Below are 17,495 nucleotides of genomic sequence, written 5' to 3' on the forward strand. Positions count from 1 at the left end.
CACCGGGAGGCCCGGGGCTGCTGGAGCTGCGGGACTGGCGGAGTGGCCCGGGAATGCTCCAGGGCGGGGGCAGGAAGGACCCCTCTGGAGCCTAGAGACCTCAGGCAGGCTTCCCGCGGAGCTCGGCTCTTGGAAAGGTTCCGCGACCGCGCGGCGAGGAACACGTGAGCAGCGCGGCTTTGCTATAAAAACCCCCGCTCGGCTGAGCGTGATCTAGCGGGGCGGCAGCACTCAGCCACCTGCGCCGCCACAGGCCGGGCGACGGCGACGCTCCCTCCAGGACGCTCAGGACGGTCCCGAGTTTGATGCCTCGGACCCTCGGGGGCCGGGCTCAGTGCCTGCGTCTAACTTTGAGGCCGGGATTGCCCTCACGTAGGCAGAGAGGCGCCGACGCCGGTAGGCGTGCATTCCCGAAAATGCTCAGGGCTTGTCTGACCTTTAAGAGAGTTGGAGGCGTCGGAGGGATCGCGGGCTAGCTGAGCGCCCGGGATCGTCCTCGGAGAAGCCCGGAAGCCCATGGGCAGCCAGAGCCCCCGCGCCCCCGCCCCCGCCGCCCTTTAAGCCGCGGGTGAGCCCTGCGCGCTGCGGAGTAGGTTCCCATAAAGTCGGGACGCCTTTCACAGATAAAGTTTGGTCGGCTCTCTTGCACCCGGACCCCACCGCCTCGGCGACCCCTCTCCCCGCCGCAGGCGCGGGCGGGGAGATGGCCGCGGGCTGGGCGGCCGGCGCGGGCCCTTCCCGGCGCAAAGGGGCGCCGCGCGCGTAGCTACCGCCACGCTGACCTCCCACGGGCTGCTGTGCTGAGCCCCCGCGGCGGGCGAAGGCGGACGCCCGGAGGGCCGGGAGGCGGCGGCGTCAGCGGCCCGAGGGTCCGTATGGCCGCTCCCCGCCGGCCGGTAGTGTTCGCCACGGAGCTCGCCGGAGGCGCCTCGGGCTCGGGGCTGCTGTGAGCCGCGCCGCCTGCGGGGACCGACCCAGCTGTTCCGCGGAGCCGCGGGCAGGAAACAAGAACCAGGAGGCGGCGGCGGCTCTTCCTCCCAGAGGGCGATGTGGCCGGCAGGTGCGGGCACCAGACTGCCCTGTCCCCGGGACTCTGCGCTCCGGCGGGCGGCTTTCTCTGGGAACCTCACCGCCCTGCCTTCTCACCTCGTGCCCGCCGGCCGAAGCGTCCGGGTCTTCATCAGCGCCAACCCCGAAGGTAAGTCCGTCGCTCGGATTTGTCCGTCAGTCCTGCCCGTCCGCGCGCCGGGAGCCCGAGTGTGTCCGCAGCACAGCCGGGTGCGCCGTGCGTGCCCCGCTCTCCCTTCCCCCGGCTGAAGCCGTGGCTGCCCCGAGCGCGTGGGAATTTCATTTGAATCGCTTGTATTCTCCCCTTGCTCCGTTCCTCTGCCCGCTGACGTCCCCTAGGACACCCGGTCTCGCGCCCCCGGCCCGGAACCCAATCTCGTGCCCTCCCGCCCGGGTACTCCTTCGGGTCGAGTAAGGAATGTCCGAGGCGGTAGCAGATGCTTCTCGAAGCTCCCATCCTGCCACTACTGCCACCCGTCCTTTTAGAGGGTTTCTCCGGGGATCCCGCAAACGCAGATAGTAGTTACCCCTCTCTCCCGGCTCGGCTGCAGGCTCCTGAATGAGGGTTCGATCCTTTGCTACTTGTGCCCGCCCAGGCGAAGGGAGCCAGGGTTCCCTGAGACTCGCCGGTGGCGAGTGCGGTCGTGCCTTTTGCTTTGGAGGGCAGAGGAATCCTTTGCAAACAGAAGGCCCGAGGGGGTTGAGAGGAAACACGCGGTGCCGCCCGGGATGGATGGGCGCCCGCTCTGTCGGGCGCTGGCATTTGGGTTGAGCTCATCTCCACATTTGGACACCGGGCTTGATCTCCAGGTCCAGAGCCTGGCCTACTCAGTCGTGTTCCTGCTCAAGGCTGGGCACCTGGGAGGCGTAAAACGCAAACTTGTTGATCTATTGCATTCACAAATCACAGCGTCTGGGCGCTGGATGAGTCGATTCGTTTCTTTTCTTTCTCCTTTCTTTCCTTTTCTTTTTCTTTTCTTTTCTTTTCCTTTCTTTTCTTTTCTTTTCTTTTCTTTTCTTTAATTTTCTTTTTTTTTAATTTTCTTTTCTCCTCAATACTGCCTTTGAGTTCTAGGTCCTGAATGTTAACCTTCGTTACTAGTAAGGGAAAGCAGGATGCATTTGACTTTAGCTGGATAAAACTGCAGGGATTGCCCTTTTCTAGAAAAAGTAAATGTTCGGCCATAAAATAAGTTTGCAGACTTTTTTATGGGCTCTTGCAAGCCTTGAGTCTGACAAAAAAGTAAAAGGAAAAGTTAACAATCATTGGATAATGTAGTTTGAAACCCCAAGACCAGTTGCTTATTGAGAGAGGACTGACAGAAATAACTTTCTAAAATAATTGTAAAAAAAGAAAAAGCAGAAATCTCAGGTAAAGTTTGCGTTATGTCAAGAGGATTGAGGAAAGAAAGAGGTAACTCACAGTGATTAGTAATAGAAGGAATGTATACTTTCAAGATGGGGCATGACCTATAACGTTTACAACTCACTTTCATAGAATTTAATACTTTAAGGAGACATTTAAGAAACTATTGTGCAATCTTTTAAAATCCTTTTAAAATCTCAGATATGTCTTCCAGGATTTTAACTTAAACCTGAATAAAGAAAACCGTGGAGATATGCAACCTATTTAAAAGTTTGGGGATATATGCAACTTAAGTGTTCAATGTTTTGTTATTTTTAATGCTGCTTAAACATTTTTTAAGTGATTGAGAGAATTGTGTTAGAAAATGTTTAGGCTTAAAATTTTCAATTCTTCTAAGCTTAAATGAAATCTCGAGAGTAGTGTTTAAGTCAGCTGATGTAGAACCAGCTAAAATGACTGTTTTTCTTTAAACATATTGCTTCTAAAGTACTGTGAAATTTTTGTTAATATGATCAGTAGTTTTTCCTTTCAATTTGTATTTCCTTTGAATAAAAACCAGTGATCATGAGTTATGTTAAGTCAGCTTACTATCAAATTCATATTTAAGATTTGTGTCATTTTTCCTAAGTTTGTACATATGATTCTTCAAATTTTCGAGTTTCTTAAAAGTTTTACCATCTATTAATCTTTGGAAAGCAAACAGGAGGAGGGAGCCATGAGCCGTTCATATCTCCTAGTCACTGTTTGAGCTGCAGAGCTCGCACATGGATCTGAAAGGACCGGAAGTGTGACTTCTGTCCAAGGGGTTGTAATAGGGGGCATCATCTCAAATTTTATCTAGTTTGGAAAGATGAGGAGGGTGTATTGAATAGAAAAGACAGAGTCGGGTTTGGGTTTTTTGTTTTGTTTTGTTTTGTGGGGGTTTTGTTGTTGTTGTTTTTGTTTGTTTTTGTTTTTTGGTGGACTTGTGCATGAAACCTTGCAATCTTGGTAAATGCTCTATCAGAGCACTCCACCACGAAATTTTTATGGATGCAGTTCAGGAAGCAAATGGTTGTGTTTTGGTCTAATCCATTATTAGATTCTTGGCCAATACTCAAGGGCCTCTCCACTGTCCAATTAAGACAAAAAACATTATCTCATGCTTTTTTTTTTTTTTTTAACAAGTGGAAATCAACTGAGGCTCTAAAGAAAAGCTGCTTTGTGTTGAACTCAGAGCAATACGTTTAAGAATCCAGCAAGGGTCTCCCTTAGATTATTAATAGGTCTTACTTTGAAAGGCTTATGTGGACGTTACGCATCAGTAGTAAAGGTAACCTATGTCTTTCACATGGAAAAGTTACTTTCCCATATGTTTGCTCGTTCAGTATTTTAATTTTGATTTCCACTGTCCAGTCCTGTGAGGATGCTGGGCCAGGTGTTGTTCTGTGTTACAGGTAAGGAAACTGAGGCTGGGCCAGGTTAAGCCACTTGCCTGCACCCCTATGGCAGAATGAAACAAGGTGGAGCCTTCAGAGGACCCAAAACCTCTCTTGATACTCTGGCCCAGACTAGGTTCATACCAGATTTCTGTGAAGTGTCATATCCCCGTCAGCTGGATCTAGTGGCTAGTGCTCTCCTTATTCCTAAATACTGACAGCCAGAGCTGAGTAGCAGGAAGGAACATGGCTGGCCACCCTGACCCACTTCACCTGCAACAAAAGGTTGTATTAAGGGCATTCAAGGAAAGTTCAGAATGTTCTGGACTCTAATGGACTTGTTCCTATCCATAAGTATGTCTGCATCTGACCAGTCCCCACCATATTAAAGACCCTGGAGAAGATTCCTTATGAGGAGGGAATAGCATTGTGGCAGATTCTCTGACTAGATAGACCTTAGATTTCATCTAGTCCCACCTTCCACCCAACATAGAAATTCCATCTGTGGCATCTGTACTAATCCTTGGAATTCTCGTAGTCACTTAGCCATTGTGTCTCTGCCAGAATGGTACTTAGATGTCCTTGGAACAATGATTCTAAAATACATATAAAATCTTCCACTGTGACTAGCCTGAATTGTGCATGAATATACAGAGGAAAGGAGCGAGCAGAATCTCTCCCTATGTTGAAATTCACAGGGACCTAATAAGTAATCGCTTTGTCTCATTTCTTAACCAGTTTAGAACAAAGTAAGTCTTAGCTGGGGCTGCTGCAACAAAATGCCATAGACCAAGTGGCTTCAGCAACAGACATATACTTCTCACAGTTCTGGAGGCTGGAAAGTCCAAGGTCAGGGTGCTGGCAGGTTTGGTTCTTGTAAGGGACCTCTTTCTGGTTTTCAGAGGGCCACCCTGTCACGGCGTCCTCACATGGCAGAGAACACAAACTCTTGTCTTTCTGCTTTTTCTTTAAAAAGGATGCTAATCCCATAATGGAGGCCCCAGCCTAAAGACCTCCTCTAAACCTCCTCTAAACCTAATTACCTTCCAGGGGTCCCACCTCTAACTACCATCACATTAGCTGTTAGGATTTCAACCTATGAGTGGGGGAGGGGCAGAAACCGTTAAGTCCATAACATTCTGTCCCTGCCCACCCCCAACAAATTCATGTCCTGATTACATGCGGATTATGTTCATTCCATCCCAACAATTCCAAAATTCTTGACCTGCTCCAGCATCAACTCTAAAGTCTACAGCCCAAACTCTTAACTAAAAACAATCTAAACTAAATAGGGGTGAAACTCCAGGTAGGATTTATCCTAAGGCAGAATTCCTTTCCTGCTATGAACCTGCAAAACCAGAAAAGTTCTGTGCATCCAAAACGGAATGGTGGGGCAGGCAGAAGGTTAGCATTCTCATTCCAAAGAAATGGAACGGCTCAGTCGGTTAAGGGTCTTCCTTCAGCTCAGGTCATGATTCCAGGGTCTTGGAATTGAGTCCCATCTTGGGCTCCCTGCTTCTCCCTCTTCCACTACTTATGCTCTCTCACTCTCTTTGTCAAATAAAAAAATTAAAAAAAAAAAAAAAAGCAAAAGCAAAAAAAAACAAAAGATGAAGGGTCCCAAGTAAGTTCAAAACTCAGCAAGGCAAATACCATTAGGTCTTAAGGCTCTCTTGGCATAATCCTCTTGGGTGTGAAGCTCTGCTTTCCACTCTACCTGGGGTGGCAGTTCCACTTCTGTAAATGTGGGGGAGGAGTTGTCCACCAAGAGTCTAGGAGACCCTGTCCCCAAGGCTTTGGATCAACGCCTCCTGCCCTGTTGAAACCTAGATGATGCCTTCCCCCACCTTTAAACCAAGGTGGTGGCCCTGATTTTCTCGGAACCTCCTCTGGGGGCGTTCTTCCTTTGTCTTGAAGAATCACACACAGGCACGGCTGAAGGGCTCTAGGATCTAAGAAGTCTGGCAGACTGCCTTCCTTTGAACCTGTCTCGGTCTTCCTCCGTTCCAGCTGACTTTCCAGCTGACATTTACACACGGGTGGTCCATGGTTTACACCCATATTAATATCCTTATGAAATGGTTGTTCGACTACACCCTTGCTGTTCTTTTCAGGACAAGCTTTGCTATTTTTTGTAATAGGAATAAGTTGAGAATTTTCCAGATCTTTATGTTCTGGTTCCTTTTTGCTTAACTCCTCTCTCAATTCCTTCCCTCCATCCCCCTCTGAAATATACCATAAGTGCTCAGGAGGAAGCAAGCCACCCTTTCAACCAGTGTCATGGCTTACAAGTGCTACCTTCCACAAACCCTAGAGCACAGTTCAGCTACATCACTTACTACTTTGCAGCCCTCCCCTTTGGTCTATTGTGCGGTAACACGTTCCTTGTCATCTTAGGTGTCACCACAATGGCCATACTGTGCTCACGATTTCTGTATTCTCTGAGAAGATGGAACCTTTCTCCACAACTCTCTGCTTTCCTTTCTGAGCCCTTTGTTATGGCTGCGCCCTTCTTGGTGCCAAAATCTGACTTCATTTCCTAAAGTTGCCCCAACATTTACCACAGACTGGATTTTTTTTTTTAAAGATTTTATTTATTTATTTGACAGAGAGAGATCACAAGTAGGCAGAGAGGCAGGCAGAGAGAGAGGAGGAAGCAGGCTCCCTGCTGAGCAGAGAGCCCAATGCGGGACTCGATCCCAGGACCCTGAGATCATGACCTGAGCCGAAGGCAGCAGCTTAACCCACAGACTGGATTTTAAAGAATGGAAATTTGTAGTCTTGTGATTCTGGAGGCAAAAGTCCGAAAGCAAGGGTCAGCAGGGTCCTGCTTCCGCTGAAGGCTCTCAGAAGGGGTCCTTCCTTGTCTTTTCCTGGCTTCGGGTGGCTCCTGGGGGTCCCCGGTATACTTTGGCGTACAGCTTTGTCGCTCCAGCCTCTTCCTCCACGGTCCCAGGGAGGAAGGTCATATCCTCCCACAGTGCTGAGAAAGTGTTGTACCTCTTCCTCCTTTTACAAGGATAGTAATCCCATCATGGGGACCCCACCCTCTTGACCTCAGCAGTACCTAATCACCTCCCGAAGGTCTCACTCCACTATACCAATACTTTTGGTGGTGGGGCTTCAGCATATGAATCTGGGGGGCCACAACCATGGAGTCCATAACAGGTCAAGTCTAAAGTAGAAAGAAGGCCAAAATACTGCCTTATATTCCTGCTAAAAACTGACGCAGACCCAGAATCCTTTATCTTTTAGAGCAGAGAGAATTGTGGAATTCCAGGTTGGTTTTAGATTTTAGAAGAAAATGGCACATCTGCTGTTGATTTCCTGGGGTCTGGGGTAATACCCCATCATCAAATACGAGTGTGTCTATGAGGACACGTCTCCACTCTGCATCTGTGTTCTGCTTTCTGCAGTACTGGAAGGGTCTTATCTGCACTGTCCTGTAGGGTAGCACGAGCTAAATACGGCTCTTGAGCTTTTGAAATGTGGCTGGTGTGACTAAGAATCTGAATTTTTAGTAGAGTAACAAACTTAAAATAGACACGTGTAGCCAGCTACTGGCTACTACACTCAACACCAGGCTCTGAGTGAAGACATCAGGACTCCAAGTGGTGTTGTATCTGTTAAGGTCGGGTTTTGCCACGGGTGATTCAGGTCACTTAAGGTTTGGCTGCCGGGTGAATTGGGGAAAAATTTTGGTTTTCCGCACTGTGGGGATTTTGGAAGTACAGGTAAGAACTGTGGACCTCTTGGGGGAAGTAACGGCTTTTAACTTAGGGCAAGTACCATTTTTCCAGTGCTGAACCTCAGGATGGCATCAACTTAACCCCTCCCTCCCCAGTCACTGTCAGCAATGGACAGGGCATAAACCTGCCCCTTCCCCTCACCCAGTGGACAGAGTTGACCCTTTTATAATTTAAGACATGGGGGAGCAGAGAAGAATGACAGATTCACTTATAAGAGAGAACGAAGTCACTGGGCTATTGGTGTTCAGATTTTCCTTCCAAATGCATCCAACCGATTGAGATACTTCTCGCCTGAGGAGTAAGGAACGGTCCCATCCAGGGCGACTGGGCTCGTGGATCCCCCTCTGTGTGTTGGGAAACCTTGGAGGAAAAGATACTCCCCAACACCTACTTTTGTTCATTTCCCGCCCACTCAGATTTATGCAGTGCATTTGACAGGGTGCACTGTGCATGCTGAGAGCCTTGCACGTCTATCTACAAATGTTAATGATCAGATGCTTTGTCCAATTCCACTTAGACCTTGTACGTTGCATATTTTTGTATCTCCCTGGATGCTCTTCTCTCTTCTCCATATCTTTGGCATCTTAGTAGGAAAGCTTATTCTCCATTTTGGCACAAGGCACAGTCAAGAGAGAAGGATTTCCCCTACATTGCTGCAACCGGTGGTTAATTTACTTTTACTTTAGCTTGTGCTCCCCAGGCAAGAGGCAGAAGGATGTGTACCAAGAAGTTCACATGAAAGCTGTGAATATTCCTTGGCCTGGTTCTTCTTACCTTCCCTGCAGTACTAATTATTTCAAAGGCTCCCTGTCTTTTTTTTTTCCCACTGTTTTTGCGAGTAATCAGAAAAAAATACAGTTAACACAGCAAAATCCTCTTCGTGTGTGTGTGTGTGTGTGTGTGTGTGTGTGTGTGTGTGTGTGTATCTACACACAGCTGTTTGATGCCCCCAGAAACATCTTTGAGAGTTAAGAGCCTTACAGGAGAACATACTGAACTGCTATTTTACGATAAATGCACACAAAACATTTACAGTGTGTTCTACGATTGTAGGGGTGGCGTCTTCAAGTCCCTGAGCAAATGTTATTCAGGCAGGGGAGAATGTTAATTACAAGTACGGACTGGAGAGCCATGTCAGGCTGCCTCAGTTCGCCGCCCCTCAGTTCGCCGCCTCCATCCACCGCTTAATGCTGCGATTCCTTCACAGGTTGCTTAATTCCTTTGTTCTCAGTTTTCCAGTCTATAGAAGAGGACAGCAGCAGGGCCTGCCTCGCCCGGTTAGTGAATACATAAGTTTGCGCAAAGCACTTGGAACAGTGCTGGACACGGAGCAAACTTGAAATCCGTATTGCAGTGATTACCATTATTATCTTTATTATTCGTTTCTGCTGTGATCCACACACTGGGCAGGGATGGGTGTGGAAAGCTAAAAAGGCATTTCCTGCCCTCGAGGAATGCAGTCAATGGAGTTAGAACTCCCCAGTAAAACAGAAACCACTCCAGGTACTTGAGGGAACGCAGCAGTCCCCAAAATCATTGTAAGCATCCAGTGAGTGAAAGGGTCACCCCTGGGCATTTAAGGTCACCTTGCTAAAGCTGTCACCTAGAGGGCAGGAAACTGCAGAACCCACTGCCAGTTATCCCGGCTGTGAGTTTCTACAGACACTCCCGTCTGCGGAAACCACATGGCAGCCAGCATAGTTCAGGGTGGCAGAATGTACCCCTGTCCCCTCGGGGTCCACACCTCATGCAGGTGCATGCCCTGGGCAGACCCAGAAGGGCATGTGGACTCTTGTAACAAGTAAGTCAGGGAACTTCCAGGCTTCCCGTCCTCACACCACCACAGAGAGAATGAAAGCAAATGCTAATGGACACTCAGCACGGAGAGAAACAGTATCTAGTCCCGGGAAGGAGGCACCTTGACTGGGTCAACCAGGAAATATTCCTGAAGCCCCTCCTCCCTCCGGAGGGCTGCCTGGGTGCTTCGCATACAGCAGCAGTGGTCTGTCTCTGCTCTCGTGCAGTTTACATCAGTGATCTCTGTGATGAGTGCCAGGCTAAAGATATGAGCAGGGCATTAGAGAGACACTGAGGAGGACTAAGCCAGTGTGGAGCTCAGAGTGCGGGTCGGGAGGGCTCCCCAGAGGAGCACATGGAGCCGGGGTGTAAACACTGTCCTCCGCGCCTGGTAATCAAATAGGAGGCAAAGCGATGATGAGACCTCTGCAGGGTATAGAAAGAGATTGTCATTATTATTCAGTAAAGAGCTTTTATCCCTTTGAACAGAGAGTGGAGCCCATGTCTTGAGGTGACACTGTTGCTTGTCCCCTAAAGATGGATCATTTAGGATGACATTTAAAGGAAAACTGGGTTTGGAGTATGTCGTACGCTCTACAAATAGATTGTGACTTTAAAGTTTAGTCAATTTTCCAGGACTCTTTTTCAAGATTCTTGTCACACTGTTGGAAGGATACCGTTTGCTGTTTTAAAGGGTGCGTGGCAAGTTTGTGTTTTATTTGATTCTGTTGTCTGTTGCTATATATCAGCCCACCCCAAAACTTGGTGCCTCAAAACAACAATGATTCATCATTTCTCACAGTTCTGTGCCTGTCTGGGAATCCAGGCAGGGCTTGGCCTGCAGAAGACAGGTAGCTCTGTTCGGCTGAGTTTTTGGCGGGAGTAACTCACTCACCACATTCAGCTAGGCCTGGGCAGAACTGGGCTGGAAGATCCGAGAAGGCTTCATGCATATGTTTGGCTGCTCAGGGCTTCTCCATGGGAGCCTGCTCTCCAGCTTTTCTCCTCATTCAGGAGTCTAGCCTAGATTCCCTTTTAGGGGATTAGCAACCCTAGAGAAAGGACATGGCAGCTAGCAGTCCTCTTAAGGCTCTGGAAGTCTCTGGATGTCATTTTCACTGTGTCCTGTCTATGCAAGTCACAGGGTAGCCTAGATTGGGGGGGGGGGGGGGGATGGACCCTATCTCCTCATATGAGGAGAGGCAGGTACATATGGGGGTGGGGCAGGGTAGGCATTAAGGGTAGCCAACTTTGAAAGCTACCGGAATTCCCAATTGTATTGTGTAGTTTCTGTGGCCTGTCTTTGTCATAATTAGGTTAAATGAGAAAATGCATGAAAAGTGACTGAACTAGTGGTCTGGCGCATAACAAGTGCCCAATAGTGTTAACAGCTGTGACAATCACAGTGAATTTTGAGGATTGGCAGTGACACCGTATGTGGTACTCTTCTAGAACCTTCCAGATTCCAACCTGAGAAAAACCAGAGTCTGCAAATAGGTAAAAATACCACCATTTTTTCTGAAAAAGGTAGTAAAGGAGAATGCTTTTGTGTTTCCTAGTACTGAACACCAGGATTAGACATTCTTCTACCCACACTCTGGCAATGATGGGCCTACAGGGGGGTCTGCCCCATAAAACATTGAGCCTGGAGAGGAGAGTGACCCACACTCTGTGTGGACAGGTCATTTCCCCGCAGATGGAGTCAGCAGGTGGGTTGAGCTTGCCTGGTTTATTTTTCCCACATTTTCAGTCAAATAAGCCATCCCTTATTTGACTGAAGGATAGGAAAGAGATAAAAGGAGTCCAGAAGGCTTATGCTCCAGAAGAAACCTCCAGTTAGGGGAAGAAGGGCTTCTCCCTGAACCTGAACATTTAGCTATTTCAGTTTTAACATTTGTACACAGTGGGATTCTTTAATTACTCAGGATCATTTAAAATTAGATCTCTGGCTTGATATAACCCAAACTCTGTCATAGCCAATATCTAACACCAGAGAAGACTGTAGGCTAGAAGGTGTGATATACTTTGTATGAGCAGGAACCGTATCAACTATCAGTATCCAACACTTTTATAAGGGAAGCGCTTCACGTGCCTTGGGAAAAGTCACTCCATCTCTCTAGAAATAGTAAGTTGTTTTAATCCAGTATAGTTTGATAGTGGGTAGTTTGATATGCAGCAAGAGACAACAGAAAAAAATACACACTCATAAACACCTTTTAAAATGACAAGTGATTTGGGACGAGGTAGCCGAGTGGTTAAAGCGATGGACTGCTAAAATGGCAAGTGATTTGATTCCTACTGTGTGACTGGAACTTATCTACAGGGTAATTGGGCTTGATAAAGCAGGCTCACATGATTTAAATCAAAGTAAAATTGTAAGTGGTTTGACAGTGTACATATGGGCTGAATTATGGACAGTCGATGCAGAAGAAAATCTGGTGCTACTGACTTAAAGACAGACACCTTCATATTGCTTCTTCAAAGCTTCATCTTTGATCCTATATTTTATTGAAATCAAACAGGATTCATTCTGCAAGTTAAAGTAGGTAGGCTAACATAGAATTAGAAAAAGGATCTGTGGTAGAAAGTTAATAAAAGGATAGAAACTATAGCTTTGGATGCAATTCAAAGGGAATAAAACCCACTTCTAATGAAATGCTTCCTGAAAATCTCATTTTCAATCCAAAATATTTCCAAGGCTTAGGGCACGGGTACACTCCAAACAGAGGACCAAGCCCAGATGTCAGGTGTCCTATTCCAAGAGTACTTACAGAATCTAGCAGAAATGGAACCACAAAATTAAAAGGGTGTCTTTCATAATGCTGAACCTGATCCAGTATGGGTAGTGTCAGAGAGATTCTTGCTGCTGGAAGGGTTTCCTTCAGAGTTCATTCTAAGCATCACGGGCCCTGTTTATAGGATACCCATTGTGTACTGCTGAACTTCTCTCTCTCACTGGTTGCTGTGCAGAGTGACAAAGGACATGAGAGATCCACACTACCTTCATTCTTTAAACTCCTGCGGTAAGAGGCAAGACAAACACAACTACCGGTAACACACTGTGGCTGTGAGAGAGGTGCTTCACCATGGGCCACTTGGAGTAATTGGAATCGCACTGTGCTGTCTGATATCCCAGTCAGGCACCAGCTGGTCAAACCTAGACAAAAGGGAAAGACCAGGATGTGTCAAAGCCAAGAAACAGACCTCTCTGCTGTAGTGCAGTGGCTGATGGGAGCACTAGGCCAGCTGTCAGTGACGAGAACAAGTCTCGGTCCAAGAGAAGGGCACCGTTTTGGAAGAGAAAGCTTTTGTTACCATAGAATCTGAGCAAAGAAGCATCATGAACACATGGATGCTGACATTTAATTTCCTCGAGTGTCAGAGTAACTCGGGAGTATACTCAGATAATAACTGGAGGGGTTCAGGCAGGAAGCATCTGGCAAAATCAAGGCAGGAGCCCAGCCCTAATTGTGAGGTGGGACAGAGGTCCTGGGACAAGGTGCAGGCTGCTGTTGGGACCGGGACCCAAGGCCAGGGCCACAACTACTGCCTGAGTGAGTCTGAGAAGGTTGGACAAATAGGAAATAGGAAAGTAATAGGAAACATTTCCTGCCTGAGAATACCCAGCACGGCAGGTGGCCAGAAGTGTCTTTCTGGATATCTCGGAGAAAAGATGCAAGGAGTCGGTAGCAGGAAGCCTTATTCAATAAAAACAAGGAATTCAGAACAATGCTTGAGAGATTAGAAAGACTTGATTGTCCTACCGAAGACGATGAGGTGTTCCAGAGAAAGGGAATAGGATCTGTCCTGGAAGTCAAGTTATTCTCATTGCTTAATTATTAGTGAACAACTAAAATATTTGCAGCCATAAGTATAAAGTCAGGGCTCCATCGATGCTCTGTGGGAAAGGGAGCAGAGATTGATTAGTAATGTCTGCTGTGGGTGAGGCATGGGGTGTGTTCTTGATTGTGCAGTGAATTTGCCACTGTGAACACTGTGGATTGGTGGGGGTAGGGAGTAAGCAGCAAACCTTAGGCTTTTGTTTTGGTTCTTTTGGCCAAAGCAAAGAGGACAAGCCAGAGTGAAATAGGAAACATTGCCCAAGAAATAGCAGGTGAGAAATTTTCTTGACCAAGTGACATAACTGGTAGAATCACCACATTCTAAAGGAGGAAAAATGTGTTGCAACTGTAAAATAGACTGAAAATCTACTTGCATCTTGGTAGAACCTACATACTGGTTAGTTGCTAAGCAGAGCATATAGCTTGAAGCAGAGGCTTTCACTCAGCTGACAGTGTTCTAGAAAATTCTCTAATTAAAACAGAATTCAGCGCCACCTGGGTGGCTCATTCAGTTAATCATCAGACTCTTGTTTTGACTCAGGTTGTGATCTCAGGGTCCTGGGATAGAGCCCGTGTCAGGCTCAGCACAGAGTCCGCTTGTCCTCCTCCTGCTCCTTTCTCCACCCCAGCGTGCTCTCTCTCTCTCTTTAATAGAATCTTTTAAAAAAAGGAAAAAGAAAAGAAAAAAAAATGGAATTCAGAAGCTACTGTAGTCACTGTGAGAAAAGGCAACAAGGTTAATCAAAGATCCCAAATGTTAAAGGAGAAGAGAATATCTGCTGAGAACACTAGAAAGACATGAAGATAAAGTTCCCTTTTAAGCCAGGGTCTCTATTCAGAAGGCTCAGTAATCCATATGGAGAAGCAATTGCAGTAACAATAAGGATAATATGCAGAAAAAATGGGAAAAGACCCAGAACTTCCCACCTCGGAGGGTTTGCTGTTCGGGAGCATTCATCTGCAAAGACCTGGGGAATGAAAGCACTCATGAAATAGGAATTTCACAATTTAATGAAATCACTGTTGAACCTAAAATCTTTTCTTTTTTTAAGATTTTATTTAATTATTTTGAGAGAGAGAGCATGAGAGTAGAGAGGTCAGCAGGAGAAGCAGATTCCCTGCTGAGCAGGGAGCCCGATGTGGGCCTCGATCCTGGGACCCCAGGATCATGACCTGAGCAGAAGGCAGTTGCTCAACCAACTGAGCCACCCAGGCGCCCGAACCTAAAATCTTACAAGGTGTGGGAGTTTTATTCATGACCACTGCATGCTTTGGCACACATCTCACCGAAAAGTGGACTCTGTGACTTTTCTCCTTATTTCTGGGCTCCCCAACTGTTGTTTGGCCAATTGCATAGGGAAGAAATGGCACAGCACCAGGCTCTGGACCCCAGGCGTTTAGAAACTGACCACTTCCACTTTCTAATTTGGGAAACACTTGTTCTTTAAAATCCAGGCACCCCCATGGAGAGACCCCTGTGAGAGAAGCAAACAGACAGCACTACCTTGCCAGCAAGGAGGTTGTGCTGTCTAGGAAGTGGATCTCTGCCCACGCATGGCGCTCTCCCAGCTGAGGCATAGACTAGCTAGCCTTCCCCACTGAACCCTGCCAAAAGTGCAGACTCAAGGGTAAGGTGAATGCTGTGGTTTTTCAGCCAATGATTTTGATTTGTTATGCAGGTAAAAGAGAAATCAAATTAGTAAAATAAAACAAATTCATGCTATTGTGTACTGGCTAAGGGGCTGGGGGCTAGAATTGGTTTGGGACCCCAGGATTTGTCATAAATTTGTGTAAAGTACTTAACTCCTTCAAGCTTCATTGTTCCTTCTGACAGTGGGACATAGTAATAAGTACCTTACAAGGTTATTGTGGGAAATAAATGAAATACACAAGAACCTAAAACAATGCCTGAAATGTAACAAAGACTCTAAAATTCTAGATCAAAATTTGTTAAAGGCCCTAGAAGATTACAGAAGAGAAGAGGTATTAGGGTTTCAAGGAAATGAGAATTACTTGAATAACTTTTTTTGTAAATTGTGATAAGAAATGGTCATTATTCCCAGATGATACCATCTACATAATTACATATGCTTTTAGCTAGAGTGGACTATATAAAAACACAATTTTTAAATGATGGTTTAACATATAACTGTGAATTCAGCCCACATTATCAGAAATTAAGTTAATAAGTTCCATCTCTAAATAATAAAGCAGAACCCCATGCTTTTAAAAATTAGCCCTTAACAACCTTTTAATAACAAGTGGACCTCAATAAAATGACATTCAGACAGATTTAAAAGATAACACTACCATCTTTTAATGTAAGGTGTGCTCTGATCTTATATTAGAAACCATAATTTCTTTCACACATAAGGAGTCCTTTAATGTTGCTTTAAATCTGCATGAAGTCTTGTCGTTTTTCCAACCCCTGTTTATCTTTTAGACCCCTTGCACGGTTGGCTACAATGTTTCAAAGCACATGCATTGCCCACTTTCACCGGAGAGGGACCACTCTTCATAAAAATGAACAGCCCCCTTTAGGAGAATTTCAGTATGCCCTAAGGGGAGTATTAAATCCTATATATGATGGAAAACTATTTCATTCCACATGGCCATAATGGTAGAATGGCCAACTCTTTATTATGTAAGTTGGTAATTCTTACTGAGTACATGTAATAGTCATTGGAGCCCACATCATACTGAGCAAACAGTACAGGTATTCCTGAAAGAAAGAAACAGAGAATAATAACTGGGTGTTGGTGTTTGGGGTGGAGGAGGGTAGAGAGCATGTGGGACGAGACGCATTTCTTGCCTGAGTCTGTGCAAGGTCCGGGATCGGCGGATGACCTCTTGAATCCAGAAGGAGCTAATCCTTCATTCGTTCGTTGATCCTGCTCTGCAAATCTCCGCCTAGAATGGAATGAGGGAGAAGCCTCCAGAATCGAGGAGTTTTGAAACAGAACAGTTTTGATTCTCAAGTTTGGAATTTGGTTCTGGTAGAAAATAGATATTTAGGGAGTCTGGTCCCTCTGGGGAGAGGGAAGCCAGCTTGCTGAGCCTCAGCTGGGTGGAGGGAGGCGGGAGCCCGCCATCCTTTAAGTGCCTCCAATGATAATCTGAAGAAAATGAAAGTCAGGGCATAACCAGGTGCTTTGGTTCTTTTTAACCTGAGATTTTTTTTTTTTTTTTTTTTTTAATTTTGAAACTCCTTTGGATGCAGTACTTGCTGTGTACTCTTGTGTGTCCTTCCCTTTTTCCGGTCAGAAATGGGTTTATCTCAGCTGTGTCAGAGAGGAAAACCAGGTTTCACTTGTGCTGATACCATGAACATGATCCAAGCAGAGCTGTGTTCAGGGGGCAGCTCTAGTGGGTATGGAAGCTAGAGAGAGGGCTCCCTTCTCAGCTCTGCTGACCTCACACATGTATGCAGATTTCCTCTCCACCAGCACGTGTGTCTGCCGTGGGGCAAGCAGTGCGGACTTCCAGGCCGTGCATTTCATTTGACACCAGGGCATCCAGGAATCACAACACCAGGATTGTAGTTTCAGCACTGCCCACTGTTTTACCAGCTATGTGACCTGAGGCAGTTTCTAGAGCCACGAGTCTCAGTCTTCCTTTCTACGGAAACAAAACCCCTATATCGTATATTTTATGGAGTTCTGTCGTAGCGTAGAAACAGTTAGCTCTAGGAAGAGACAAAGCATTGTTCTTTTAGATCTCTTTCAAATGCAGGAGTTATGAACTGACACAAGCCAGTGTTGAGTGATTTTGATACAGTATAATAAAGTAACTAACATGTAATATACAGTATCTGTGCGCAAGAAAGGCTCATTGAGTTTCAGGTCATCTTAAGAAAAACGGAACTCTGGTTCCCAAATCCTATAACTCTCATGGTTCTGTTCCTGTTGTCTCCAGTCCCTCTGGAGAAACTAACCCTCTGTCCCTGCACCCAAACTCCTCCTGCCTGGATGGCTCCTCCACTCTTTTATTACCAGACTGATAGGGCCTCATCCAGAGGCCAGCTAGATCCCCACAGGGCTGGTTGTGGAGCCCTGGCCTGAGAGTCCCTGAGGTCCAAGTTCTCGAGAAGCCACTCTCCATGCGTGTAGCTTCCCATCTCCTGCTGCAGCCACTGAGGAGGGACATCGGGGGAGAAGGACGCCTGCTCCGCTCCCTGCCTGGGGAGGGGGTGACCAGAGCCTGGCAGTGCAGCTCTGTGTTCTGTGCATTTCTTACCAGAACAATGAGAAATCAT

General features: G+C 46.7%; 1 protein-coding gene across 1 annotated transcript in view; it reads left to right on the forward strand.

Annotated features, from left to right (window-relative positions):
• The first annotated feature begins 219 nt into the window (after positions 1 to 219).
• The window catches only part of NWD2 (NACHT and WD repeat domain containing 2), a 183,543-nt gene continuing 166,267 nt past the window's right edge, over positions 220 to 17,495 (forward strand). Inside the window, exon 1 of the mRNA XM_032334063.1 lies at positions 220 to 1,198. Within this exon, the coding sequence (XP_032189954.1) occupies positions 1,048 to 1,198 (151 nt within the window). The 5' untranslated portion in view covers positions 220 to 1,047. The remainder of the gene's footprint in view (positions 1,199 to 17,495) is intronic.

The sequence above is a fragment of the Mustela erminea genome, chromosome 2 (genome assembly GCF_009829155.1).
Source record: "Mustela erminea isolate mMusErm1 chromosome 2, mMusErm1.Pri, whole genome shotgun sequence".
Taxonomy (NCBI): Eukaryota; Metazoa; Chordata; class Mammalia; order Carnivora; family Mustelidae; genus Mustela; species Mustela erminea.